Source organism: Odontomachus brunneus, unplaced genomic scaffold, assembly GCF_010583005.1.
Source record: "Odontomachus brunneus isolate Ranch 3 - 2012 unplaced genomic scaffold, Obru_v1 Obru_scaffold_132, whole genome shotgun sequence".
NCBI lineage: Eukaryota > Metazoa > Arthropoda > Insecta > Hymenoptera > Formicidae > Odontomachus > Odontomachus brunneus.
The window spans coordinates 580,052-607,356 of NW_022639582.1; the positions used below are offsets into that span (position 1 = coordinate 580,052).

The window sequence follows — 27,305 nt, forward strand, 5'->3', positions numbered from 1 at the left end:
TCTCTCTCTCTCTCTCTCTCTCTCTCTCTCTCTCTCTCTGTGCTCGTCGTTTTTTCTTTCTCGCTCTCCTTCTCTCCCTCTTCGTGATTCCGATTACGCGTTGTTGAAGGTCGAGCGGTTATCGCGGGACCAATCGGTGATAAGACCCGGCGTGTGTAAATCCGTACTTATGGCGCCGAGCGAACGTTTCGTCGAGTAGCGCGTCGTAATCTTCCTTTGGAAACGTGAATGGGGGAAGCCGAAGGCGTTCTCAGGAGGATCCCTCTCCGAGAGGTTTCCGGCCCGACCGGTGAACAAAGGTCCTGCACAGTATTGTTCTATGATTTACACCAGCGATCTTCAGGTATTCCGGGACCGGGGACCTGGTGAATTTGGTCCGTACCACGACACCGACACTTGTCGCCCTCGGTAATTAAGCGGGCGGCCCAATTCACCCTCGTCTGCCCGCCGCTAAGGTCGCCACTCGTTTCTCTTTCTGCCAATGAAGCTGGTTCCTTCAGAATGGGCCCTAAACGATGCGACATGTAGGGTAGGTAGCCCGACACCGATGGTACAGATTAATTCGGATAGGTAGGATCCGCTTTGTACCGATCAAATCTACCGACCAGCAGGGCCGTACACGTCCGTGGTATCGTTAACAAAGCCGACCGAAGTAAGAGGAATCCTCTTGACGCTTCAATTATCGACCAAGTCAATACGGTGGCACGGGATAAAATTCATTCGGCACACGTCCGCCTGCCATCGCGCGTTAATTGGCACAATAATGCATCAAAAGTTTCGTCTATTTGCTCGTTGAGATATAACCGGATCGGACAATCGTCAAGTGCGCCTGTTATCTTCTCGTTCGCTGCAAGTGGTGAGGAACCTTGAGATAATCATGAGATTAGAGCGAAAGAAAGAGAGAGAGAAAAAAAGAAAAAGAGAGAGAGAAACGTATGTGTACGAAGATCTGGTAAATGCGAGCGCGCAAGTGGCTCGCGCGTGTTACGCGCGTGAAATGGGACTCGGAGTGCGAGCCTGGAGGCTCGAAGGGTCGCTGCCCCTAAAAAGATACGGCCCTAAAAGGGCGCCGACATTCTCCCACGTGCGCGATATCCCGTCGGCGTTCGATGAATTAGGTCGTTCGGAGCAACATTCGGCGACGTGTAGAGGGAAATTTAAGAACGCCCGTGAGAAGGACCGGCGGTCTGAATTCCGTGAGACGTAAGATGGCGACGTCAAAAATGGCTCTTTCGTTTATCGGTTAATCGTCAGGCGCGGGTGAATCTAATTAAGGTAGCCCGATAACGATTCAGAGGCCGAGCGTTCTCTTTCTCGGCGAAACCTCAACGCCGGACACATCGTGGAAAGAGGGATCGCGCTGTTTGCGTTAACCTCGGACTCTCGAGACACGATAGCCTGAATAATTGGGCTTCAAAGCCGCCGAAGTAACGACCGCTCAAAATTAATCCTAGAACAAGATTGTATCGCTCGCACCCCTGCAGCTTAATTCGCCGCGGTTATCACGACACCGTTGATGGCTGTCGCGCGTAACGTCCCACAAATGCAGGCACTATCGCGGCTATCCACACGCCGCCGGGCATCATCTCGGATATCGAAGGCACGTTGAACACGCATTTAATAGTGCAACGCAAGCAGAGCTCAGGAACGCGTACTCGTTTGGCGAACGTTAATTCCTCCATGTCGCTATCAATGTGAGGGCGACGTGACACCGCGACAGCGGACGGAATCGCGCGAGCCCGCGCGAGCGGTCGCGATCGGTCAGCAATAATCGGCGGCTCGATTGATAATTAATTATCTCGTTGCGTTAGGCGACCACCGGTCGTCCGTGATGCCGCGGCAGCGTGCCGTCATCAGTACCTCGTTCTCTCTCTCGCGTCGCGGACACTCCGGGAGAGCCGCGTCGCGAATTTTTCTCTCTCTTTCTCTCCCCTCTCTCTCTCTCTCTCTCTCTCTCTCTTTCTCTCCCCGTTCTCCGCTCGTCTTCGTCCCGCCGTCGCCGTTGCTACTGGCATCTCGGATGTGTTCGCTGCGGGCGGACGACGACGCGAAATTCGCACGTGTTCCGCGCGCGCTCGCGAGGAGTCCTTGAGTGGCTCGTTGTGAATGGTGCAACTTCTCTCTCTTTCTCTCTGACTCTCTCGACACATTCATCGAAATATATTAAAATATAATCGTGCCGTTGACTCACTTAGAAAAACAAACCTTCCACGGACTCTCGGTTCGCGAGGGGATTGCGCAACCGCCCGCTCGTCACTGTCACCGGACACGTACGAGTCAGTGCGGCGGAATACCACAGCCGATACGCCTTGTGCCGTAATTTATATACCGCCTGGCCGTCGTCACACATCTCGGCGGCGAAATGAAAGTAATAAAAAGAGATAAATAAATCGCGCGCGAATGACGCGCACGCCGCCGCGAGCGTGCACAAGTCGCGCCGACACGCCTGCCGATGGCGCGTCGCGAGACCATCTCCTCTCTCTCTCTCTCTCTTTCTCTCTCTCTCTCTCTCTCTCTCTCTTTCTCTCTCAATCTCTCGCGTCACTGCTATTGATGCGTGCACACTTTCGATTCGCGGATTGTCCAGCTGTTATAAAGTGACCTTTAAGTTATTGTGTGTGCGCCGAGTGTTGCGTGATGGTTCAAAAATGCGAGTGTGCGAAACGGCCGTTCGGCCGGCGATACACCAGCTGCGGAGAAACTGACGCGCGTTCCGGCGAGAATATTCCGCGGGAGAGAGCGTGGAGAGCGTCTCTCTTGAGCGTGAGAGAGAGAAAGAGAGAGAGAGAGAGAGAGAGAGAGCCCAGCCATTTCAGGAAGAACATTCCAAAGATGAAGAAATGCGATGCATACGACGATATTTGCCTTCGATCCGCGCGTCACCGCGTCCTCTCGCGTTCTTCTCCAAACGTCTACCGCGCGTTCCGAAGCTTAACTTTCGAGTCTTAAGAAGAAATCACACACATATTCTCTCTTACCCAGATACAACCCCAAAGTCTACCGAAAGAGAGAAGCTAGCCAATAGACGATGCTCCGGACGTCCCACATGGACAGGATCTCCAGAGAGGGAGATTCGTCCTAACAGGTGATCGTTCGCTCGAAGCTCCGGCCTAAGGCAGGGAGGTTACGTCGCGCGCGGTGCTATTCGTAGGGTTGCAGCCGGCGACGCGCGTTAAGGGTTGCTCTCGCCACGTGTCGCCGCGAGAAATCGCTGTCGATCCGCTCTCGACCAGGTGACGACGCCTTTCCACATGATTTCACTATAAAAGAGAGTATATCGCGAGTGCGTGAGGCAGAAGTAGGGTTGCGCGCGGCAGGCGGGGGCGTTCGTTCGTTCGTTCTCCAGGAGTGCACGTCGCGGGAGGGGTAAGAGGAGAGCTGGAAGAGGAGGGGAAGGAAACACGTCGATGGAGGGGCAACCTCGTGTACGATACGAGTGGAGGGGTGGCACGAGAGGGGTGGGGATACTCTCTAGGCGAGCGGCGGCGGCAAGGCAGCAGCCAGGTAAGAGACGAGCGAACACTAGTGGGGCTGACTTGCGCGCCTCGGAGCAGACGGGACTTTCACGGCCAGCAGCGGCACCGTTCTGTTGTGTACTGTCGCGCTACGCGTGCACGGTCATATTGTCGCGTTGCTGTCGCTACGTCGTGTGCCACTGTCGCGCATCTGTCGTGCCGCCGCGAAGATCACCTCCGCGAGTTGCATCCCCCGTAGCGAGAGGCAGACGGTCTCGCGTCACCACCGGCTCCTTTCCCTCTCTCCCTCAGTGCGGACGAGGGTGCGATCTCCTCAGAGAGTTGGTCGTTGTCCACGGCGAGAGAGAGAGAAAGAGAGAGAGAGAGAAAGAAAGAGAAAAACACCGCGTTTCTCCCGGTGCCTCGTGGAGCCGGTATTTTCCCGCTCATCTCCACCCCCGCCAACTGCTGCCCACGAAGCGCCGCGACTCCTCGTGTGACGATGGAATACTGGCATATTTCCAAGCCTGCTACAGAGTGGTGACGAATTGGTTACGTTGTTACCACGGTGTGCTATCACTGTCTCCCGGTTTCGAGGACACGATCGCGCGCGCGCGCGCTGCCGTCGTCGCCGCCGCCGCCGCCACCGCTCGTCGGGGGTGGAATCGCACCGGCTAAGGGTTTTCGCGCCGAAAACCAAGCGAAAAGCGACCGCGCATGGTCGAGTGGAGTCGTCAGGGGAACATAGGATATCCTGGATTGTGTGTTGCTCCGATGCGTGGAATTCGTCGTAGGTGCACGTACGCGTAGCTGTCACGCTCCGGAGTAACTCGCTACCCGATAGTGCCGGTACCCGAGCAGCACGGCGAACAGTGCGAACGTAGACGCAACGGTAGTGCAACGTGACGATGAGCGCTTAGATTCGGAGTTTACTTGTTATTCCGGTTCACGCTTCTCTCACGAGCTAGAGAAAAAGAAAGAGAGGAAAAGGGGGAGGGAGAGGAAGAAAAAGAGAGAGAGAGAGAAGTCAACGCAAAAAGTGTGCATGCGACTGTGTGTGGATGATCGAGTGGTGTCGTTCAGCCTCAGAGGGATATACCAGTGTGTTTGGAAGCACGAGGGGGACAAAGTGTTAAAGGATCAGCGGCGTCGTTCGATAGGAGCGAGGATTTTAAAAGCTGCTCCAGAGGCCAGCCCGACGCAATGCGTCGACGCTGCTGACGCAAACGCGCCTGGATGCGTCTCATTCTTATCACGTGAGTCTCTTTAGTAAGCACCAAAAAGCAAAAGAGAAAAGCGGGAGAGGGAGAGTCGCAAGAACGCTGAAAAGGGCGCAATCGTTCTTCCGTTACCGCCCCATCGGATAACCACAAAGAGGCCCGTGCCTCGTCTATCTCGATCGAGTCGTGTGCGATCCGACCGAGTTAAGATGATTCCGAGGGGGTCGGGTAGAAGGACGATCTCAGCATCCCCGCCACGTTACTCAGACACTTAGCGTCCTCGCAAATCCAGGATCGTAGGCGCGCGCGCGCGCGACCGGGCGCGCGTGCTCTTCCCTTCTGGGCGCGACACGAATTCACTCCCCGTTATTTTTGCGGTCCCTCCCCCGCGCGGGTGGTCGTGCTGACCGTGTTGGTGCTACGTAGCTGCGTTGTTGTGGCTGGCATTGTTGCTGTTGTTGTTATTATTGTTGCTGCTGCGTGGTTGTTCTTAGTGGTGGTGGTGGTGGTGGTGTATCTGTGGTCGAGAGAGCTAGTAGTGCGCGCGCGACGACGACGACGTGGTGGTGAATGATCTTGGCTCCGAGCTGACAAAGGTTACTCGTACACGAATACTGGGATGACGTCCGCTTCGGATCACGCGGTCCCTTCACGATCTCGTCAATCCACGTCGTCTAACGCGGAACCAAATGTAAGTTCCACGACACACGGGACCGCCGCGACGCGTCGGCGCGTACAGCCCGCGTACACTCCGGCGATGAACGGGATAAACGGCGAACGGTGAAACGCGTCTGCGAGATGATGTTCAATGTACACGCAGTCCGTAATTCACGATAATTCGTTAATTCACTATACGCTGACGTTCTGCTACCAAACGATATTGTGCGTCTCAGCAGTGACGTCAAACGTTGTAATAATCTAATTTATTCCTTTTTAATAAGCAAGTTCTTCCTTAGTCTCATTTTTTTACAACTCACAGGTTGCAGTTTACAGTTCGTCGTTTATTGCTCGTCACTATCCACGCAATCCGAGATTGTTACTTGATTTCGTTCAGACTAAATGCATGTGTTTGCTTGAGATCGTTCCTTCGACCGCAATACTTATGATAATAGCAGTACGTAAGACTAAAGCTGAAACGCGAGACCAAAAGACTTGGTTTGAACGAAAATCGCCAGTGTTTAAGGTGTACTTACTGCATTTCAAATGCACAGTCTCGTTTGACATTGTTTGACTCGACAAATAAAGAAGAGGCACTGGTCGAGAAAGTCCGTCCCGAGACGCGTTGGGACCTAGATTTTCGACGGGGGCGACAGTGGACGGTAAAGCAGCGACGTGGATTTTGTCTCGATCTTAAAACGCAGTTATGATCAAACACGACGAGAGACAAGTCGTACCTCGCGGCCGTACGAAGGTGCTTGTATAACGGTACGTCCGTTACGAGCGCAGTGTGCTACTGGGATAGTTTAAGGGAGAAGGCCTCGCGGAGAGGAGAGGCTCCCTTTTTCCCTCCGCATACCGAACTGGCCATTTTTCCGACGGGGATTTGCATTGTAATCGTCTCGATACATCTTCCGGTGGAATTGCATCTCCGTTTTGGTATGTTGGGCATTTAAAGGAGGAAAGCTCGGCTACCATCTTGAGGTATCGCTTTTAATTTATTTGCACTGCTGCTGGTGCATAACGGTCCCGCGGCAGCGGTACTCAACCGACCGCGAGCACGCAACCCTCCGCCACGTCGGACCAGTAACCCCATGCGGATGAGTGTGACCGGAGGGGCCTTGACACGATTTGCAGTCGGTTAACGAAAAGCCGTACCCTTTTAAGCCAACGGTTTCTCACGTTAGGTAGGGGAATTCCCGCGTGATTTCACGCGCCGTTTGCGGCTTTTGTGCGCGTCCAATTCGGTATTCTTCTCCTCGTCTCGAGCTCTTTATTTCGCGCATTTTCTCGTCCTCCTACTTTGCATGTATATGGACCCTTTTTTTGTAGATTATATCGTGTTGCGTCAATGATTTTATATCCGTCATCACCGGGTACTCTTATGTAACTGATATTCTACGGGAGGATTTACGGGGCGCGTTATTCTTTTTTTAAACACAGGGACTGGGGAGAAGCAACGCATGAATCAAGCGACGCCTGCTCGAGTCTGTTGATTTTTCGAAGCGCGAGGATTTTTGGGACGTTGAGCGAAGCATCGACGAAATCGCGAGCGATCCAAAGAAAAATATATTGATTGGACTTTCGAATTGTCAATAGAGACACTTGGACTTATCAGTGATCTGCCTGTCAGATACGTGCGCGAATAGTTTTCAATTCCGTCGACGGCACATCGGCCGATAGATCGCCCTTCGGTATACACTCCAGATCGAAATCTGGTGTCGGTGTGGGAACACATAACAGCTATGAAACGCGAGAGAGCTCGTCCCTAGCTCCGGTTGCGTAAACGGTCATGGATTTCCGCCACTTTATCCACCACTTGGCTGATTATCGGCAAGCGGCGAGCTGTCAGTCGCAAAATCAAACGATACGTCCGGGATAACGCGACATATTTCAGATAAGAGGGACGCGCAATTAAAATGCTTTTCGGATGAGCCCCGCGCGATTAAGCCACGATTTGACAGACTCCGTTATTCTCTTTTTTCTCACCTCTCATTCTTCGCGCCCTTCCTCCCCGCCCAAGCTCTCGTAGCTGAAGTCGCCGTACTTGACACTCAATCAATCCTTGCGAACCGATTAAGGCCTTTCCCTATCAGTGACAAATCGATGATTCCCAATCGCACGGTGCGCGCCTTTGTCCCGCGTGATCATACGGTAGACCTCGCGGGCGGCCATTATTATCATTCCGTTTTATTCTGCCGCGCTCTCGCGATCCCTATAATCAGCGGATTGCATTTTCGACATTTTGTTCGCGGGGAAAGGAGCGCGGGCGGACGAGCGAACGCGTGCGGGGCGGCGTAACGCGTACACGTGGGTCGTTCATTTCGCGCCGTGTACAAGTCAGTCTGAATTGCAGGGAATTATCCCCTTACCAGGCGTGAGTGACAGCGTTCGTTGCGCCGTATGGTCGCGAGCCGCGTGGTCTCCTGGGACCTTTCACAACTCGTTGGCTTTTATCGTGTTTCCCAGTAATGGGTGGGCGACTCTCGCGCACCTTGCACCACCGAATGGACCCGATAAATTTTGAGAACGGGTCGATAGAGAGTACACTGAGAAAACAATGTCGTAACTATAACCACGAGGAACGATTACTAAAAATTATACTGAAACATTTGTATTAAATTCTACTCTGATATTAGAGACAACCTTGTACGCATGTTACTACTATTACTTCGTGTCGCAACAACCAAAAACTATGATCAGGCTCGAAAATAATTCTCTCTCCCTATAACTTTAGTTAGATCAATCATTCCTCTTTGCGCGGCGATAGTCGCGCCGCTTTCCCTCCGATTTTCTTCCCGAGACTTTAATATTCGATTTTCATCCTCCCCGCGACCCCGATATCGCGCTCGATTGCGCGCGTGTCAGTGATGCAGCGCTAAAATTAGACACTTTATGCCTTTCCCGCGTATGAGAAGACAGTGGTGTTTTGTCGCCACTCGAAAATTAGCATTTATACGTCTCGCGAGAAGTCCCAGGACGCGGCTTTCCGCGGAACGGCGGCCGATCGGCGCCCACCGCGCGCGGAGCATGATGCCCGGTAACGATGCTCGACCTACGCCACGACGCGCAAACATTGTAAATCCCCGACGAAGCGTGTGCTAACATGAATAATAAGCGAACACAAGAAAGATTTTAGCGACCACGGGACACCGGTGGTCGTACACAATGCACTTTGGTTCATGCTTAGGAGGTCTCGTTGAGGGAACGCGTGACGCGGGTGCTTCAGATCCGGTTGCACCGTTTTTCTGCCGTCGTGCGATTCTCGAAAGTGCGTACCGTAGAGTCACGCGCGAAACCGCACGTGTAGGTGCGCAAATGTAATGTTTTCTTATGGAAATCAAATGTGACGGTCGTCATGATATCGTTCAGCGGAGAGCAGATTACTGAATAGGATTATGATGAGAAACAATGTGTGGGAGCAATGTTACGCAAATGGGAAAATATCCGAAAAACCCATTTGCGGGGGAAGCTTCGATTTACCGGAGAGCTACATTTAAAGTTATCATTTTAATGCGGAATGAGAGGAGCAACTGGTGGAAGGTAAAAGCTGCGGGATACCATCGGGCGTTCGATACTCTGCTCTGGTAATTCTAATATATATCGAATAGAGTATCGATATACATGCGAACGCGAAGGCAATCCAATCAGGGAAAACAAGGTCGCGGTAATGATATTATCCGCCTTGTGTCACGGTTTGATATCGAATAGCAGCGGGGTTTCGCAGAACGAATAGGAATGTTCTCGTGAACGTAAAGTCCTTTTATCCGATTTTTCGCCCGTCTGATATTGAAACAGGATAAACGAATGGTTCTCTGAAGCGCACTCTTTCTATATATATATATATATATATATATATATATATATATATATATATATATATATATATATAAAATCCTTTTTTCGCACGTCTTTGATCACCACAGATTAGGGAAAAATAAGTAATTTAGCAAAGCCCTGAATACCTGGATTCTCTTCAGCGATACAAAGTCAACGGAAAATAATTATTTTCAAGATTTAAACACATGTTAAGGTTGCAATACTCAAATGAACACTTATTTTTCCGGACAGTTATTATCTTTCCCTTTAGCTTTATTTTCTCCTTTAGGAAAGAGGACGCAATTTTTGTGCGTCGCAATATCACGCACCTCGCGATTGTTTTGGTATATTTCTGCCGATATTCTAAAAGCAAGATACTTATCCGAGATAATCAATAATCTTGCTAATTGCAATGAGATATCTCGCGAGCAAAAATATCATTAAAGCAACACGAATATCAAGTGCTTATCTCTCATGATCTCGGATCCTTAGGTATTCATGGATTTTTCTGAATCTAGCGCTGGTTATTTTTGCACAAGCGCTTCACGGAATTTTCGTTACACCTCAGAGACGATTTATTTCTAAAATTTCGCATTGAATTCCTGTTGGACCGTTCTACCTCCCGCTGCACATTTTGCTAGTAACGAATAGCTATAATTTTCAGGTGTGAAATTGCGTAGTTTGACTTTTAACAAAAGGTCCTTCACCATTATCACGCTTTCGTACCTGAGAGAGGGACGGACTCTGCGACGTTTCCGAGGAGCAGGCTGACCGTCGAGCGAGAGAGCGGGCATGATTTTCTCAGCAAGTTCTTATCGGCAATTTGGTCAATTACTAGGCGCGATAACGTGCTAAGTGAAGGTGCTCGTTGACAAGCAGAACTGCCCTGCAACCGTGGCAGGTGTGTCGTCCAATACCTGCAGCGCGTTTATCTGCCTTGAGGCAATAAACGTGTAAGGATAGTTACACGATTGGGCTCCCACCTAATAATGACGGCATTGATCCCATCACCTCGCCTCGGGGAAGTGGCTTTCGTCCTTTTCTCGCGAGTGACACAATTTATAAGCGTCTCATTGTACCTTTAGCTGAAATCTTCTCGACCCTACCAAGAATGTTCGCTCCGTCGGAGGTCCGGAGCTCGAAATTGATCAATCGGCCTGCGTGTCCTCCTGTGTGTCTCAATTTTTACAAAATTTGCAGCCGCTTGTCGATTGGTCGCGGTCCCGACACGCTTCCTTTTCACGGTTAACAGGAGAAGTCGGGCTTCGATCGTCCGGCGATCAAGTCCGAACAGCAGCTTAACGTCGTAGAAATCATCCGCAATCGCGAACTGGCAGGTCCGACCGCACGACAAACACGGCATGAAAGTAATCTAACGCCGCGTGCACCGCGCGCCTTGCGTACACACGCCCGGCACTTACTCTCCCTGTACACACATAGGAGGTGTTCACTCTCTCGCGCGGTTCGCATCGGCCAATTGCTCGAGAGACCGGTGCGGAATCGAGCGCGAGAGCCCGTCGTGTACCTGCCTGCGATAACACGTGTTACGGCTTGCATCGAAATCGATATTTAAGAGAAATGGCATTCACGGGGAGTCAACGGCGTGTGAAGCCGCTTGTCGTACAATAGAGCGTCGAGAAACCACGCCAATGAATTTTTACCGCGCACCCCTATCGCCAGACGTTTATCGCAATCTTCGCAGGTGTCGGCAGTTTAGCTAAACATTGGCACCGCCGTGGGCGGAATGCGCTTTTCTAATGACGGCGATAAATAAATTTAACGCGTCGGCTCCCACGCGACTCGCCGGTAGGTCGTATTGTCTTTGCGTTATCAAAGAACCTCGACTTCTTTCTTCCTCTCGTTCTTTCTGTACAAATCCGTATAAATTCTCTTGAACTGGATCAGCAAAAATATCGTCGACTGAACCAGCAAAAGAGCTACTCACCAATGGCTAGTGAATATTCACTGATTTTCACTGATTGCCACGTCTTATTTCTCACTGATTTTGACCGATGAACGTAAGATTTCACTATAAAATCTGTAATACACAAATTCGTTATACCAGACCCAACGTTCTGCGTTTGAAATAACGGCTTCCGTGCGCCTTGCGTGCAATGACACTGCCTGTGTTCACAAAGTGTACCAATAATGGGAATAGTTGCCACTATTTATTGATTCTATCAGCGAGACTTTGCTGATTGCAGTATTATAATCGTAGTTGAAACGCTAGTTATAAGTACAACATTTCAGTGAAAAGTACACTGTGAAATTGATTGTACTTTAGAAAGAACGATTTAATTTGAGAGGTCACTTTATCAATCGCAATATTTCTCCTACACTCTTTCGATTTTAATCAGCATGTTTTTCCCATGCTAACTTGAAAAGTTGTTTTTTTTTCTTAACTTGTAAGTCGTGTTTAACATATTTTGATATGGGTGCGCGCGTGTTAAAAACATTAGCTCAGCAGGCAGGTTTAATTATCCGACTACCGATCCGTTCGTTCACTGGCGCACCTGCCGTACGCGAGGATCACGCGGGTACACACTATACCGTACTTCCAAGAACCGTATAGACGGCATAGGCGATCGTACGTGACGGTTAATTTGTTCTTGCTTCGTGCGTGACAGTCGGCGCCAGATCCCCGTCGGTGGGATTGAGTTTTAACCTCGAGGCGAACATCGAGAGCGACCCTCGCCGCCGCATGCAACGACGGCGGCGGCGGCGGCGGAGGCGGAGGTGGAGACGGCTGAACGCTACCAGCGCTACCAGGTAGCGGCGGGTAAAGCAATGCGCTGGCTCAAGACATTTCTACATCCGGTGTGCGTTACGGGACATAAGCCGAACGGGTGTAAGGTGACGACTAATCCCTCGGAATGGCGCGCTCGCCCCGAGCGGGAGTCGCCGTTCTCGCGGAAAGACAGACGGAGCTCCAGGCTCATGGGAGCGGACAGGTCCCGGCTCCTCTCCTGGCGTGGACAACTTGGGCGGTCTGTTACCTGAGAGTAGATTTCACGCGCCCAGAGCTCCGCCGTTTCCGTGTACCTGTACGCGATGCGTCACACCCTGCGATTTCGCCTGGCGAAAATTGCAGATATCGCTCAAAAATAACAGTGAAAGAGAGTAACGTTCGAATTATTAGATTAGCAGCGGCGGACTCTCTCTTTCTCTCCCTTCTTCTCTCTCGTGTGAATCTGTCTGACTTTTTCTATGTTTCTCTCTCTCTCTCTCTGTTTCTCTCTCTATCTCGCGAATTTGCCGTTTTGTTTTCCCAGCTTCCACTTGCCGAGCAACTTGGTAAATCGATCGCGGTCGTTCACCGACCGACGTGTTTATTCGGCGCGTTGAACCACGATAGGATTTGTACTCGGTGACAAAGTGTAAAGTCCACCATTATCGAAAGAGGAAGTAAATCGCCCGAATCGAAATCGATGAAGCTGTAGGAATGATCGATGGTCGCGACCAAATCAACGCGACGATTCGCATAGCATCGCAAGGAACAAAAGTCGACAAAAGTTGCGATGGCGACAATCTCCACGACGTGCCTCGACGACAACAATTGCGCCCCTTCGTACGACAATGCGCCACGTGCGTGTGTGTGTGTGTGTATGCGATGCACGCGCGGTTTCTACGGGCGCTTTCCAGCTCTTTTCGTTTTCCTTGTTACTAGCTCAGCACTCACGCAAAATTCGATTCAAGGGACAGTCATTGCTGTAACGGTCGTTAACCGAACGAGCGGGCCGCATCGAGATCGGGTTATTGCACCTTTAATGTCGCCTCGCTGGGAAATGTCCAAGATTCGGCCGCAAAAGAAGCGTATGGAGCGACGACACGCGCGCGCACTTACTCGCGTGAACACAAGCACTCGCGGCGAGCTAGGTGCACGAAAGGGACCGCGCATGCATATTCCGTGGCCACCCTCGCGAAATAATGGAGGCCGTTCGCCTGTTCTGCCTACGCGCTCGCGTGGCAGAGAATTCGCTCATTGTTCTTCGATACGTGACAGAGAAACACGTAAAGTTCGTCGCGTAATCGATTATTCCACGTGCTGTGATAACGCCTGGCGACTCGTGCGTCGTCCTGCGTGAGGCCTAAATGAAGATACAGATTTTTCCTCATTTCCCACAGAAGACGTTATTTGAATATCCACATAAAATTAATTTTAATATATATTTAAAGTGACAGTCGACGATGCACGAGTCACGTTTCAATCCTTACAACGTGTCGAGCGACTTACTTCTCACCTCGAGCAAAGTTGATCGCGAAACTACTCTCTAAATTCCTCGGAGTGAAATTCCCCTCAAAACGAGTGAAAAGTGGCAGTATTTTCACTCGAAGTGATGGTGAGAACACTGCCACAAATGTGAATATTTCATTCAAGAGTGGATTCTGATTCCGTATAAGCGAATGTTTCAATCGGTCGAAGTGAATATGCTCTTTTGACGGTGGAATACATCAGGTTTATCATTAAATATTGAGTGAAAATATATCAACGATTCAGAGTGGGGAATTCGCTCTATAAGAGTGAAAAATCGGCTGCGTCACTCTGCGTTTCGAATGAAACTTGATTCCAAAAAATTTCAAGAGTACAAATCCCACGTTTCGCGAGGTACATATGAGATAAGGTCGTGTCCCAAAATGCAACTGACGAAACAACGGTTGCATTTTCCGTCAACCGCAGCGGCCCGCAACAGCGTGAGAAGCAGCTTGCGCGCGCACTTATCGCGCCGTCGTATCTAATAAGCTCACGGAGAGTTTGTAACGTATACGGCAATTACGCCAAGTCGTCGCTTACATGATAATTTTAATGCCGCGATATCGGCGTCGAACGGTTCGGGACGGGCGGGAGCGCAGCGGAACGAGGAATCTGGTTCGGCCGAGAGGACGAGCGGCGTAATGAGGATCATTTCGTCGCGCTAATAAATCAACTCTTTCGTTTTCGCGCTGCGTCGACGATGCGCGGCCACCGCATACGCGGAGACCTCGGGACTTTAATCGCTCGCACGTGAGGAATGAATAGGGATACTTACGGTATCTCGATACTACATCGAGTCCATATTACGTGGAACGTCTAATTATGAGGTTATTTTACATTGATAATTAAAGGGCCGCGGCGAATTGGGTTTCCCAGTGGGGCAAGATAACGAAACGTTATCTCGAGATTAATTTTAGCGAAACGGGTCTCTTAGCTGAAATTTAATTTGGTACTTTATTGCCGGGACATTTAGCGTGCACGATTAAAATGTCTCGAAAAGCGATAATTCTCAATTAATTCTCGATTAAGGCACGCCGTAGGGAGACAGAGTTCCGTCGCGATCTCGGCGGGATTGTTATTACGAGCGGTGTATCGGTTCGCTCTCTGCCGATGAGCGATTAAGCCGGGGCATTTTTAGCGACGAGTCGCGAGTCCCTTCCGAGAATGGCCGGACCGATTCGGAGGTTTCCGAGCCCTTTGTGCCGCGCCGCCCACCGATCGGCTTCATAACTTGTCATACGCCTCGCGTAATCACCCGTGCGACATGTTTGTTCCTTTTTGGACCTTTACGTCGCTCTGTCCTCGTCCACCTGCGCTGGCGCTGCCCTATCAAGCCGAGCTCATCTCGCCGGCTAAAACCAACATAGTTAGTGACAAGACGGGATGAACACGAGGTGGTTGGGCGTCGTCCGTCATGGGCCAAGGTAAACGACGACGCCGGGCGGGGAGGACGCGCGCGAGGCGATTTCCAGTTTGCGTATTACCGAACTGGCACGATGTCCGCGAGCGAGCTCGCGCGCAGCACGAGGCCTCGACTCTAAGGGGGTCGACGATCGTAATTGCCAGGCGCGGGGCTCCAATTAAAAAGTCAATCAGGCCGTTTCTTGGATGTGACGATCCGTTAGGCGGACGAGAGAAGAAGAGGAGATCACATTGAGGCGTAAGAATGAGAAACCGAGACCGTCTCGCCGATACCTAGAGGAATTTCGACGCTGCTCTGAGTATCCAGATCACTCTGACCAATTTAAACCCGAGACGATCTGATATATATATATATATTTTTTTTTTTTTTTTGAGAAATATCGTCGTGAGAAGTCGCATCTCTGTTACGTATACGTCGCAACAGTTCGGGGGCTCTGGTAGGTCGCGCAATAAGACAATGTTAGCGCCGTAAAGTCGCTCCGTTGTTTACACGCTTGATTTACGCCCGCGCCTATAAATTCTTCCGTTGTTTCGTCGACTACGGCGATTAGCCGGCCCGGACGATTCTATGATGAGTCTGAATTCTATTTCGGCTCGTCGTAATAATAACGAGCTGGAGTTGCTCGTAAAAGGGTTCGTTCCTGGATAGGTCGCGCGCCCTCCTCGAAGCGCGGCGATACAGTATAACCCTCGGGACAGCTGTACCCTCCAAAACGGCGTAAATCTCCCTCCCTCTTTCTCGTTTTCACTGCCCCCTCTCGCCCACCCCTCCCCAGTTAGTATCGTTAATGATCGTGTAAATCACAATGAACGAACGGCCAAGTAGCACGAACGGGACGCGGGAAGCAACGGATTGTCCGGATGAATCGACCGCCACCATGAACGCGGGCATAAGGGTAGACGACATGAGAGAGTCCGTCGGCCCCCATATCCTCGTTACTAGGTCTGACGTCACTGGGTCTCCGGAGCTACCTAATGAGTGTCTTGCGTAGGGGCTGCCCCGGCAGTGGCAATTAACTTTCCCACCGCGGCTACGTAATGGCGCGTCACGGCCGATGACAGGTACGCTCTGAAGATGAAATAGAGAGGCCGAGCGAGTCGAGATTAGCGGTTAATTCGATGACGCTGAGCGCCGTAAAACCATCGTCGCCTCGGGTCCCGCCGGAGCGTTTTGTACCTCGCTTCGAGCAGCAGCGTCTCGTAATTGAAAGGGCAAGTGGATGAAGGCCAGGTTGGAACGTTTCTGGGTTACGGATCCTAAAGTTGAGTCTCTACCGCGATTGCCGCGCGTTCGTGAATCTATCGCGATTCGTTCATTGGAAAAACAATCGGTTTGATACACGAAAGAAAGAAGATATGGTGCACATAGCCAGAAATATTGTAGACAGCATAAATAGTCGCATCATCCTAGTTATCTGTATGTAATGTGTGTAATGTGTGTAATGTGTGGCTGATATGACTCAGTTACTTTGGTACATCAACTACACCAATGTAGTTGCGCGTGATCTGGTTGTAGGAAGCAGAATTCGACATGTACTACTGACACACTTGATCGGGGCGACCAGACATCGTCGCTGCTGCAACGCCAATAACTCAGCAATTGCTCTGTGTTTGCAGCAACCACATATTTATTCGTTCCGTATTTTCCCTGTTGAATTCGTTTGGCATGACCAGATTGCTGGGTGGGCCAACCGTTTCCTCCGTGTAGCTACTCAGAATTTTTGGGGAGGTCCCCTTGGAAAAATACAATCGCGTCTCTCGCGGATTTTCCTTTTACCTGAGCCAACGTATCGCGTCCGTATGTGAAACGATCCGATTGTACGCGCGTGCCACTTGACAGCTCGGCCGACTCCTTCGACGAGCGACAATTCGCAGTCAGAGACCACTTTACTCTCGCGATTCTCGTCGTCCGGCGTTAAAGTTCGCTCACGTATTATTCTTGTCCTCCACCCGCTCCGGCCAGCAGGATGGGGGAGACTACCGGTCGCGGGTTATAACAATCTTCCATTATTGAGAGCCCTGTTTACAAATCGAACTCGGCGAGTTGATCGTGCGCGCCCAACTCACCCAGAACTCTCCCAGAGCGGCGGCCATCGACTTTAGTTTAGAGTATTGCCACCACCACCACCACTACTACTCTCGGCGTCCGCCCCCCGCGCATCGCCGTCGGTGCTAACCCCTTCGAACCAGGTCCAAGGGAGACTTCGAGTTTTCCCAAGTTTTCGGGCGCCGTTACTACTACCACCACCACCACCACCGCTACTACCACCCGCTACCATCACCCGCTACCATCACCACCACCCCTGGCATCGCCGCCGCACCACCGGGCAAACTTTATTCCGCTGACTTGTCGTGAGAGCAGCGCGTCTTGTTTTGTCCGCGTTTCCACCAGCTCGCCCCTGCTCGGGCGTCGAACCCGGTACCCTGTCACGTAACTTCCAGAGGGATGGTGCCGCGAACTGAAGAAGCCGGTCTTCGCCGGCTGGTGTTGCCGTCGCGACGCGAGGGAGTAGGGGTTGCAACGTCTCGGTACGATCGGGTCTTACGCTCGGACAATTTTATCCGTTCATGTAAATGTCGGCGTCTCGCGCACGCGTTCACCTCGCGCAAGCGAGCGCCCTGCGTTTCCGGCTCGCGGCATTCGAAAGCGCACGGCACGGAAGTCACCGAAGGCGCTTGTGTACGCAAAGCTCGATTTACGATAGTACAAGGGACCGAGATGCGATGTTCTCGACCGACTGCGCGTTGCGCGACGAAAAATCGAGTTAACTAAACGAAACTGCATTGAGACTCTCTCAGATATATTCGATCACTGCGAATCAATGACGGCCACCAAGAGCAAAAGTGTGTCGAGCAAAACATCGTCGGCCACGGTGTGACATATCATGTTCCGTTAGCCAGAAGACAAATCACGACGTGAAAAAGACAGCCTTATCGTCCAACGCGTTATCGCGATTCCCTTTGCAAATACAAGACTTGACGACTCAAGCTTCACCACGTACACCATGAAGTCTCAATCCGCCTAGGCGCATAAACGCCGCGGAATTTCCAATATTTCCCCCGCGGGATATGCGCGGCGACCCAGCTATCGCCGGCTATCACATACGGATATAATAAGCATGCCAACTTAGATAGGGCTCGTACGCGCGTCGTATGCTACCGCGTCGATCGTGGAAGCAGTAAAGCCGCTGCATAAGGGTGGAGAAGAGCGCAGTACGCGGCGGCTCTCTCGGGCACGCGTTTGTATCGCGAATCGTCTCTCGGCCCGTAACACGATACGAGGGCGATAACGAGCCCAATGCGTTATCGTGCCTCCACGACGGCGAAGGCGCGCGCATTGCATCGGTCAGTTGCATCAGGCCGCCGCTGTCGCGTCTGCAATCGCGTACACACATCGCGGGCTCGCGCAGGGTCTCGCCCGTAACCGCACCACGTGATTGAGAGGGAATGGCACGTCTACGAGTGGGCCGGTTAGAACGGGTCAACGATCGCGAGACTAAATATTTAGAAGATGATCGATGTCGTCGCTTCTTCGCTGGCACTATCGCGGACCGTATCTCGGCTGGTCTCGGCTGGAAGATGTGATTAGTCTTTTCATAGATTATTTTATTGAATTATTAACGCTAGGAGACACGACCCAAGCGTGCGTGCCGCGGCCCTTCCCGATACAGAAACTTATCACTCTGTTGAATGGAGACCGCATAGAAGATAAAGGGATGTGTGTGATATGATGTAACCCACTGTTGGACGGTGTCTTGGAAATATGTAAACAAATTTTTCCTTCTTCTTGATTTCGTTGATCGTCTCTGTAGATGCGATCGCTTTCCTTTCACTTACATTGTTCTTTGTATAAAGGGACGAAATTTCTCCTGTTAATTTTCCCATTTAAATAAATAAATATGATCGCGATTTCTTTCAACGTCAATTTTCTTTCAATATATTTACACCAGTAGAACAGACGCAACATTTATGTGCAGATGTAACGCAGATGACGCGCACGATATATGAAACTTGTTTAGCTTATTAAGTGGAGTTGGTTTGTGCGCATTTTATGCGCGAACATTTTCCTCGTTAAACGCAGAGAGCACGTCAGCTGCCATTAAATATCAACGATCAGTCGCGATGTTTCTCCGACTTTTATCAGTACCATTCCATTTATGCGCTCGAGCCGCGACGAACCTGCGCTCAAGTTTTACATGTGTTATTGGGTTACTTCGACAACGAGCGCTAAATATAGTTTATGTGGGGTGAAAGGTTATTCCGCGCACGCGGCAAGATCTAACATGTAATGATGGCTTTACTTCCCTCAGAGCGGACAGAGAGATCGGAACGGAGACCAAACAGCAGCGGCACTTCTACCGTAGATATCGACTTTCAGTGACGACGACCCCGTGGAGACTTGTGAAAAATTCATGAACTCACGTCTCTGTTCGATTGCCCGACTCTTCCCACAATTTTCCGCCCGTTCTCGCGCGGAAAACGTGTGCCGTTCCCGATGCTGCGCCGGGCGTGACTAATTTTACGAGGCGACCTCGCGAAACGCAGGATGGCAGAGCGGGGGAGCGGGGAAGAGGCGGGCGAGGGCAGAATCGCGAGACAAAAAATCGAGTATTTGATGGAAATCAACCGGCGCATCTTCACCAGCGGGCGTCGTCGCCGTGCGGTCTGCTCTATTTCACGAGCCGCGTGATTACGAGATAAATAGATGCAGCGACAAACATTTGTTTTTTGCATAACCGACGTCTTAATGTAGCGATAACACCGTCGACAAATATTACGATCTCGCGGGAACAGATAACGCGACACCAGCGCACACACAGTTCGCCGGCAATATTTCGCGGATGATGACATCATGGAGAATCACTTCCTCGTAGATACATCGCCGTTGAATACGCGACGTAATTACCGTATTCGCGTTGATCTTTCTTTGACGTACGAAGGTTGACAGGGAAGGAGAGAGAAAGAAGAAGAGAGAAAGAGAGGGACACGCGCGCTGAAGACGCGATTGTTGTTATGCGATTCTTGCACGGCGGATGACACACATAACGACGTACATCGAGCCGTGTCTCCGTCGTATTTATTTCCGCGAGCGCGAGCCACTTGGCGGAATGGGGAACGTAATGCACGGTGAAGGAGAACGTCGCGTAATACGCGCGTAAAGTCGGCTTCCCCGAAGTTCAGGTATACTCCGACTGTAGGAGAACTTCGCTCCGCACCTAGTGAGCGTGGTCATAGCTGAAGTCTACGTTTGCGCCCGGGGGACGACGGGGGCGCGATCGAAGTGTCGGGTCTCGGAAACTCGCGGACACTCGACGCGCACGGTCGCCTGACTTTCGAGAGTGCTTCACGGCATTCTTCGTGGGAAAGCCAAACAAACATCTTCAGTTCACGACGCGGGCGGCCTGGATGTTTAGCCGTGCCGGGAGTGCCCGGGGAAGTATCTACCGCACGTCATTGACGACGAGGTGCGCGACGGATGGCCGCTCAGCGTGATTTCGCGTGACGCGAGAAGGTCGCGGAGACGCACGGCTGGAATCGCGCGCGTTTCCCGACGCTCCTTGGAATCCGATTAGCCTTCTCGTGTGTTCGCGAGAGCCTCCGGAAAGTGTGCGAGGAAGTGCACTTGCGAGACAGATGAGCTACGGATAACTATGTGTGCGTGCGTGCTTGTGTCGCGCGATTCTAGTCGAATTTTAGTGATTTTCACACGGGGAAATCGCTGCACAAATTCGCAGCACCGAACGCGCGCAGCTGGTGCGTCATCGTACGCGGCGAAGACACGTGTAGTTGTGTTTACGAGAAGATTAATAGGCACGCTTTCAGATTACAGAGAACTGCCGTCTAATTGGTACGTTAATAGGTGTATATGATCCAGCCGAAGAGGAGAGAGGGACGAGAAAGACGTCGACTACTTAAGCAATCGGGTTCGCGTTATCTCGGGAACGCAAATATTACCGTTACTATTTGCGTCAAGATTTTCCATTAGAAATTCGCCGAGAAAGAGACGTAGTTTATCGCCGTGATGAAACGCGAGCAACAGAAACCGCGAGAGTAATGCACTTTAATTTTACTCGGCTAAATATATCCGCGAAAAGCGACGGTGAAGTTCAAACACTTCAGATAACAGTCGTCTGTATCGATATCGATTCCGCGAAGATGTCGCTTCTCTGCGCTTGAAAAAGAAGCATAAGTCTATAAAAATCGCTCGAAATCAGCACGCGTATCAATAGTGATGCAATATTGCATTACATATATGCTCTTATGGCCGACTTTTTACGCAACAGTAGATTTAAACGTAGTTTTAAATTTCCACTTTGTTCATCACATCAAATACATTGTTCGAACGGGATTGAAGGAGAAACTTAAATCTAAATTTAAACTGCTACCCAAAAATAAGACCTTACAGGAGAAAAACAGTATTGCTGGTCCGCACATAAATTTGATTGCGCCAATAAGTCTATCTTGTCAAGGAACATAGAAAATTTCGCTAAAATTGTATTCTTGGGACTTTTTAAATATGGAAATATGGAAAATTTTTTAAAAACCCATCTCTCTCTCTCAATTCTTAAAGTATAAATAGCATATGAAATAAAAGGATAAAGTAAATTACTGCAGAATCAATCTATTCCTCGGTTCCACAGTAATTTACGATAATCCACAAAATTCTCCCCGTTAATAATTAATTAAATCGGTCATTCGATCGTAAATAGCCCAGATGAGCCCTGAAATTTTCGCACGAATTCCCGATCGACGGTTCAGCCCCCGCCAAGGTGTATCTCAACGTCGCGGAGCGTAATTCCAGAGATTTCCTCTTGGAGAAGTCGTGTGTACAGTTACGTTCGCGAGGCAGTTAATAACGCTCAGCCGGCGCACGCGAGATCAGCGAGAGGAGCCGGCTAATCGTCCCGTTAATAGACGAATATACCGCGGCAGGCGGCGGAGAGAGGAAAATAAAACGCGAGGACCTCGGCTAGTTAAGCCGTTGAGCTCGCGACGTCGTAAGTGTACGAGCCTCTAAAACGACTTTATACGTCGCCCATGCGTCGTTACGGGGGACCACCTACGACGAGAAAGAGAGAGATCTCCCTCGCGTTGTTCGCGCGTCCGGCAAATTCGTGGTTTCGTTTCGGGGCCGGTTCGCACCAAGAGAGCCTCTGGCCCGCTTCGGCAGGCCCTAATAGCCCGATCGATTAGGCCCGAGAAAGAGCTCGCGCGCCGGATTACGCCTGATGGGCCGTTATTTGCGCGCTGACCGCGGCGCAATTACACATTCAATCAGTGAATCATCATTCCCGGATCGATATATCAGTACAACTAACGGGTAATCACGCACAACGTTGCGTCGCCGGCGAAAATCGACGCACCGTTAAACGCGTCGGCCAGATCTGTCATGATCCTCGCGTATTGGGACCGCTGAAATCGCGATTGTGATTGTCACGTGACGATTTTGTGGGAAGTTTGTATTTACATTTTGAGGCAAATATGAAAATTAATATTCGTAAGTGCGTGTGTATGTGTGCGCGCGCGCTACCATTGTCCAACATCCGGCGGCGCATCGTCGATTAATAACGTGATTCAGAGTTTGTAGGTCAGCACGAATTGTATTTACGGTATGAGGACAAGGAACATGGCGCTTCCTGATAATGAACTTGTTTAAGAATCGCTAAGGGGCACGACTAATATTTGCACGCCAATTTGTACTTAGATACGTGGCCGAGGTGTTGGCGCGCGTTTTTGTTCCCCACTTTGGGGCACGCGGTTTTCACGTCGGTATGTAGGTGAGAGAAGACTGGTGAGCTTCTGTTGCACTTCTCTGAATGTATTGCCGCGAGTGAATCGAATTCGTGAAGCCGCAATTACTTGCCAAATGATAATGGACTATAAATAACGGGCTTAAACTCTCTGCTCAAGATATCTCATTATTTTCGTCCAACTGATAAAATTCCGTTAAACTCGCAATAAAATCGAGAACCTCCTGTATAATAAACGATTCGCGCTTGGAAATATGCATATCTAAAAATATATGCTGTTTTACACTGTTCTTGTATCATTATTGATAACGGACTGTAAACACCGACCTAAATTTCGACTCGTGATATCTCATTGCTCTCGATAAATTCGTCAAACTTCCAATAATATTGGAAGTCTCCCGTGTAATAAATGATTCGCGCGCGCTTGGAAATGTATCTTTACATACCTGAAAATATATGCTGTATCATCGCTCTTGTCTCGTCGTCCTGGCTTCCCGGCGCAGCACCCTGCTCCCCCGCTGCTACGTCGTGGCACTCAGACTCGTGGCACTGACACTGGCAGTGGCACTGACACTCGCGTGAACACGACGATTCGGCCGGAAACACGCGCGTTAATTAGCGAGATCGAATGTTTCAAGAGCCGGTGTAATAGTTTCATTTATTTTAACTAACGCACCGCGACACACGTGCTCCGCGGAAATACACGACGCACGGCAATACCAAAACAATGAGCAAAAACATCCCGTGTCTATCAACGGTCGTCAGTCCCCCACTACCGAACGGTCGTGCGATCGCGATCGCGACAAGTTAACACACTTCCAAATCCCGACCTTCAAGGTGGTCAGACCTGCCTTCGCGCGTCGCGCGCTGTTCCGAGTGTTTTCGTTATCTTTCGGGACGACAAGCGACACGTACCGCGACAGTGTTGGACATTAATTAATTGATTGGGGACTGTAGTTGACTAAAATAATCGGTAAATCCACAATGAATATTATTCAAACGTCGCATACGTAACTACGAATGATTTAATGGATTGGTGAAATTAATTATTAATCGGTGAAATTAATTATTAATCATTAATATATAATGAATAATATAATGATATATTGATTTCTTGAAGGTGTCCGAATGTCTTGGGAATATTAATTGTCGCGATCGCTCGCGCGGTCGTTCAGTAACTGGGGGACTGACGATAGAGACGCGGGATGTTTTTGCCCCTTTTTTTGCCCATTGTGTTCTGGTACAGTTGTGCGCCGTGTGTTTTCCTGCGCTCGAGTTATTGCGTTTCGAGCCATCGAAACCATACACATACCGCGACGCGAGGTACGCATATCGGTGCGCGTTAACTATCATACTCGCCGGATAATTAAAATACTTGATGGAGCTCTCTCGTCGGCACCGTGTTAATTAACACGCGTTAAGTGCCGGTTTAGTTGTTGTCGCGAGTTTGTGTGCCGTGTCGGAGTGCCACGACGGAGCGACGGGGAACGGGACGCCGGATCGGGAAGCCAAGAGGAAGAACGATAGGATACGGACAGCGATATGTCATATATATTTCCAGGTGCGTAAAATTGTATCTATTGTACAGGCAGATTCTCGATTTCCGGCAGACATTTGATGAGTCTACCGAAAACTAAGCAATACCCGACGAGATCCGACGAGATCCGACGAGATCTGAATGAAAATTTCGATTTGAGTTGGCGACGCGGAATGAGAGAATCAAAGGGCAATGATAGACGTTACGGGCAATACACGACAGCGATTGAATACGTTAATAACGTAACGGTGCTACATCGAGGGGCGCTGCTGAGTACGTATTGTCGCGGGGATTTATCGCGCGTTAGCGCGCGGCTCTTACCTCTCCTCCTCTCTCTCCCCTCTCTCTACATAACGTCTCGGTAGTCACTCGAACTTATTGTTAATAATACGACGAGACAAGGAGCGGAGCGCGTGGGCAGCGTGTATCTATCGTAACAGCGTCGCGCGGAACCCGGCGGGTGTACCGATGTTACGGCTGAACAGTTTATAGCCTTAATCTGGGTCAGATACCGGGGGACTTTGTTACTTCGCATGAAACGGCTCTTCAGATCAAATGCATTGTTTCTGTCGGCCTCTTAACTCGATTGGCACAACAAACGATCCGATCGGATCGTTTGCACGGACCTTTGGCGTTATTATCTTCCCCACTCTCTCTCTCTCTCTCTCCCTCTCTCTCACTCAAGAGAAAGACAGAGCCCGCAATCTTCCACGCCGATTAAATTAAGAGGCTGATAGGAGCGATGCATTCGATTCGATCTATTTACAGACCGGATTTCGAAGATTACTTAATATCTCGTTTTGATTGAAAACACATACGTGTGAGAGTCCTCGATCACAAAATATAATCTCAACCTCTTATACTGGCCTTCAGATGATATCTCTAAAGCCGCAAGGACAATTTTCTAAGCACAATATTCTTAAAATTAGATAAATTTTGTCTTTCATCTGCAAGTACAAAGTCTTGTTCTTGAAAATTAAAAATAAAAATTTCTTCTAATTCAAGTAGGTTATCTTTGTAGGCATTCTGCTTCAGGTAAACACATTTTTCTTGATTCAAAACATTTGGAATAATATATAGTAAGTTCCGATTGATAGTCTACTTCTCATTACAAGAAGAAAATATCATAGTTTTTTCTTTTTCATATAGATTCTTTTCAATTTTACTGTTAACCCAGAAAGATAAATTTCACTAGAAACATAGCAAGTGTGTTAACAGTATTTTAATCAGTTCTTAAGATATAAGTAATCAAATATAAGCACATATGAAATTAAAGAATAATAAATTATTGCAGAATGCCGATCTACCCCTGGGTTGCAAAATTCTACACAAATCCTAATTTTCACTATAAAATCCGTGTAAAAAAGAATATGGAATCACAGGGAATGACATCTTACAACTAGGATTCCTTGTTTAAATATTAGAACATTTTCCTGTCGGTTCTAGAATAATTCTCTTGAGACCATGTATAAGAGGATTCTGCTGAAGAGATGATGTTACACTTGCTTTGGAGTGAGAAGCGCCAGTTAACTGAGTCAGGCGACGTCACGACGTAATGAAGAAAGTACCGGCGAAAAATGACTTACGATCCACGTGTCCGGTAATAGAGAACCGTATGATACCTCTCACGGAGTGGATCATCGCGATTTGTCGTTCCAACTCGTCGCGCGCGACGCAGGTGCGACTCGACGTGTGAATGGCGGAGCGTTGCAAGGTGACACGGCATTAACGTATTACCGATACTCTGTTTACGATTGCGACCGGAGCGAGCGTAACTCGATCGATCAAACTGTTCGGATTACCGCGCGCTTATCTCACCTGCGCGGTCTCAAGGCAATAAAATGCTAGAGGGGACATCTCTCAGACGAGCGTCGACCGGGAAATAACGGCCGTGAGCCGGCCTCTTCCACGACGGCGAGTTTTACGACAGTCTCGTTTCGCGCGTATTTATGATTTCCGAATCGTTACGTAACCGACGCGACGTAGTTTCCACGCTAACGTGGGCACCGACGTGCGCAATTGATGTCACGATTGTAACGCGCGACGGCAATGTATCCACGATAATGTCCGATCCGCGATAATCCATTACGAGCGACGACGACGACGGCGGCGGCGGCGGCGGCGGCAGAGAACGCAGATCGATACGCGCTCCGTTAATCGTCGTCCGCGGTTACAAGCCGACGTCTAAGAGTGATCGTAATTGCCGGATATTTTCTGCCGATCGGACCTCGCATATCTCACGGGCCGATATTTATGTCCGTATTATAAGCGGAATGTTAATGTGGCCATCGATTCTTACTCTCTTTCTCCCTCTCTCTTACTCGTTTTCTCTCTTTGCTGACGCGCTCTCTCGCCGCCCGATTTTCGAGGACACCTCCGCGGGGAGCATCCGTCACGTCCGGACGAAATTACGAAAATGCCTGTCTCTCGGAAATCAATTTCCGTAATCTCTCGCACGGTGTACAGTCGAAAGGGCTTGAACACTTTTTTCTCTAGTGAAGTCAGTAGTTCATCTAGTTAACTTGGAAATCCTTGAAGATTTTTCAATTCTTCGAGCAACAATTTAATCCGGAATACTCTCGGATGTGTCGACACGTTTTAAAATTGACTTTCACGTCACGTATTGTCATTTCAGCTTCCGTCATAATCAATTACCGCGCAAGTGCGTGTGAGCAGTGATCCTTAAATGTGATAACTAGATGGGTTTCGCTAGAAAAAGTGTCGAAACCGTCTCGTATACCCTCTCTCTCTCTCTCTTTCTCTCGGTCTCTCTGTCTCTTGAGAGCGCCACCAATCGAGCGGTCTCATTATCGTAAAGAGCGGTCCGACGTCGATATCGGAACTAAACTCGACCGCGGCGGATTGTGAAATTCGTCAATGCGGCCTCTTAACGGCGATATCAAGCAGCGGGAATAAATTTCGATTAAGGCGCGCTTCTCCCGGCTATTCGCGCGAGATGCAATTCTTTCGGCGCGCCGCGGCCCGACGCGTTTCGTCGACCTTGCGGTCGTTTACTCAGATTTCCCAACGAAACCACCGAGCCATTTTTGTCCTTAGCGTCAAGCTGGTCCCCTTGGCAGAGGAACTTAATGTCTCCTTAATGGCCACGATAAAGCGGAGTTATATACGTTTGGTGCCAGTATAACGTACTACACGTATGCGCGGCGATACATTGGTGACGTGTATGTGTGA

At 49.9% G+C, this 27,305-nt stretch overlaps 1 protein-coding gene across 8 annotated transcripts in view; it reads left to right on the forward strand.

The window, feature by feature from the left end:
• Nucleotides 1–27,305, forward strand: part of LOC116850029 (fibroblast growth factor 17) — a 158,732-nt gene that overhangs the window by 87,533 nt on the left and 43,894 nt on the right. Inside the window, exons 1-2 of one of the 8 annotated variants that reach the window (XM_032827799.1) lie at nt 1,741–2,368; nt 2,983–4,711. The exons of 3 other annotated variants lie outside the window; for them this stretch is intronic. In XM_032827799.1, coding sequence (XP_032683690.1) covers nt 4,692–4,711 — 20 coding nt within the window. In that variant the 5' untranslated portion in view covers nt 1,741–2,368; nt 2,983–4,691. Of the gene's footprint in view, nt 1–1,740; nt 2,369–2,398; nt 5,367–27,305 lie in introns of those variants that run through there. 4 more of the 8 variants (XM_032827800.1, XM_032827801.1, XM_032827803.1 and 1 more) reach the window with 4 other exon arrangements.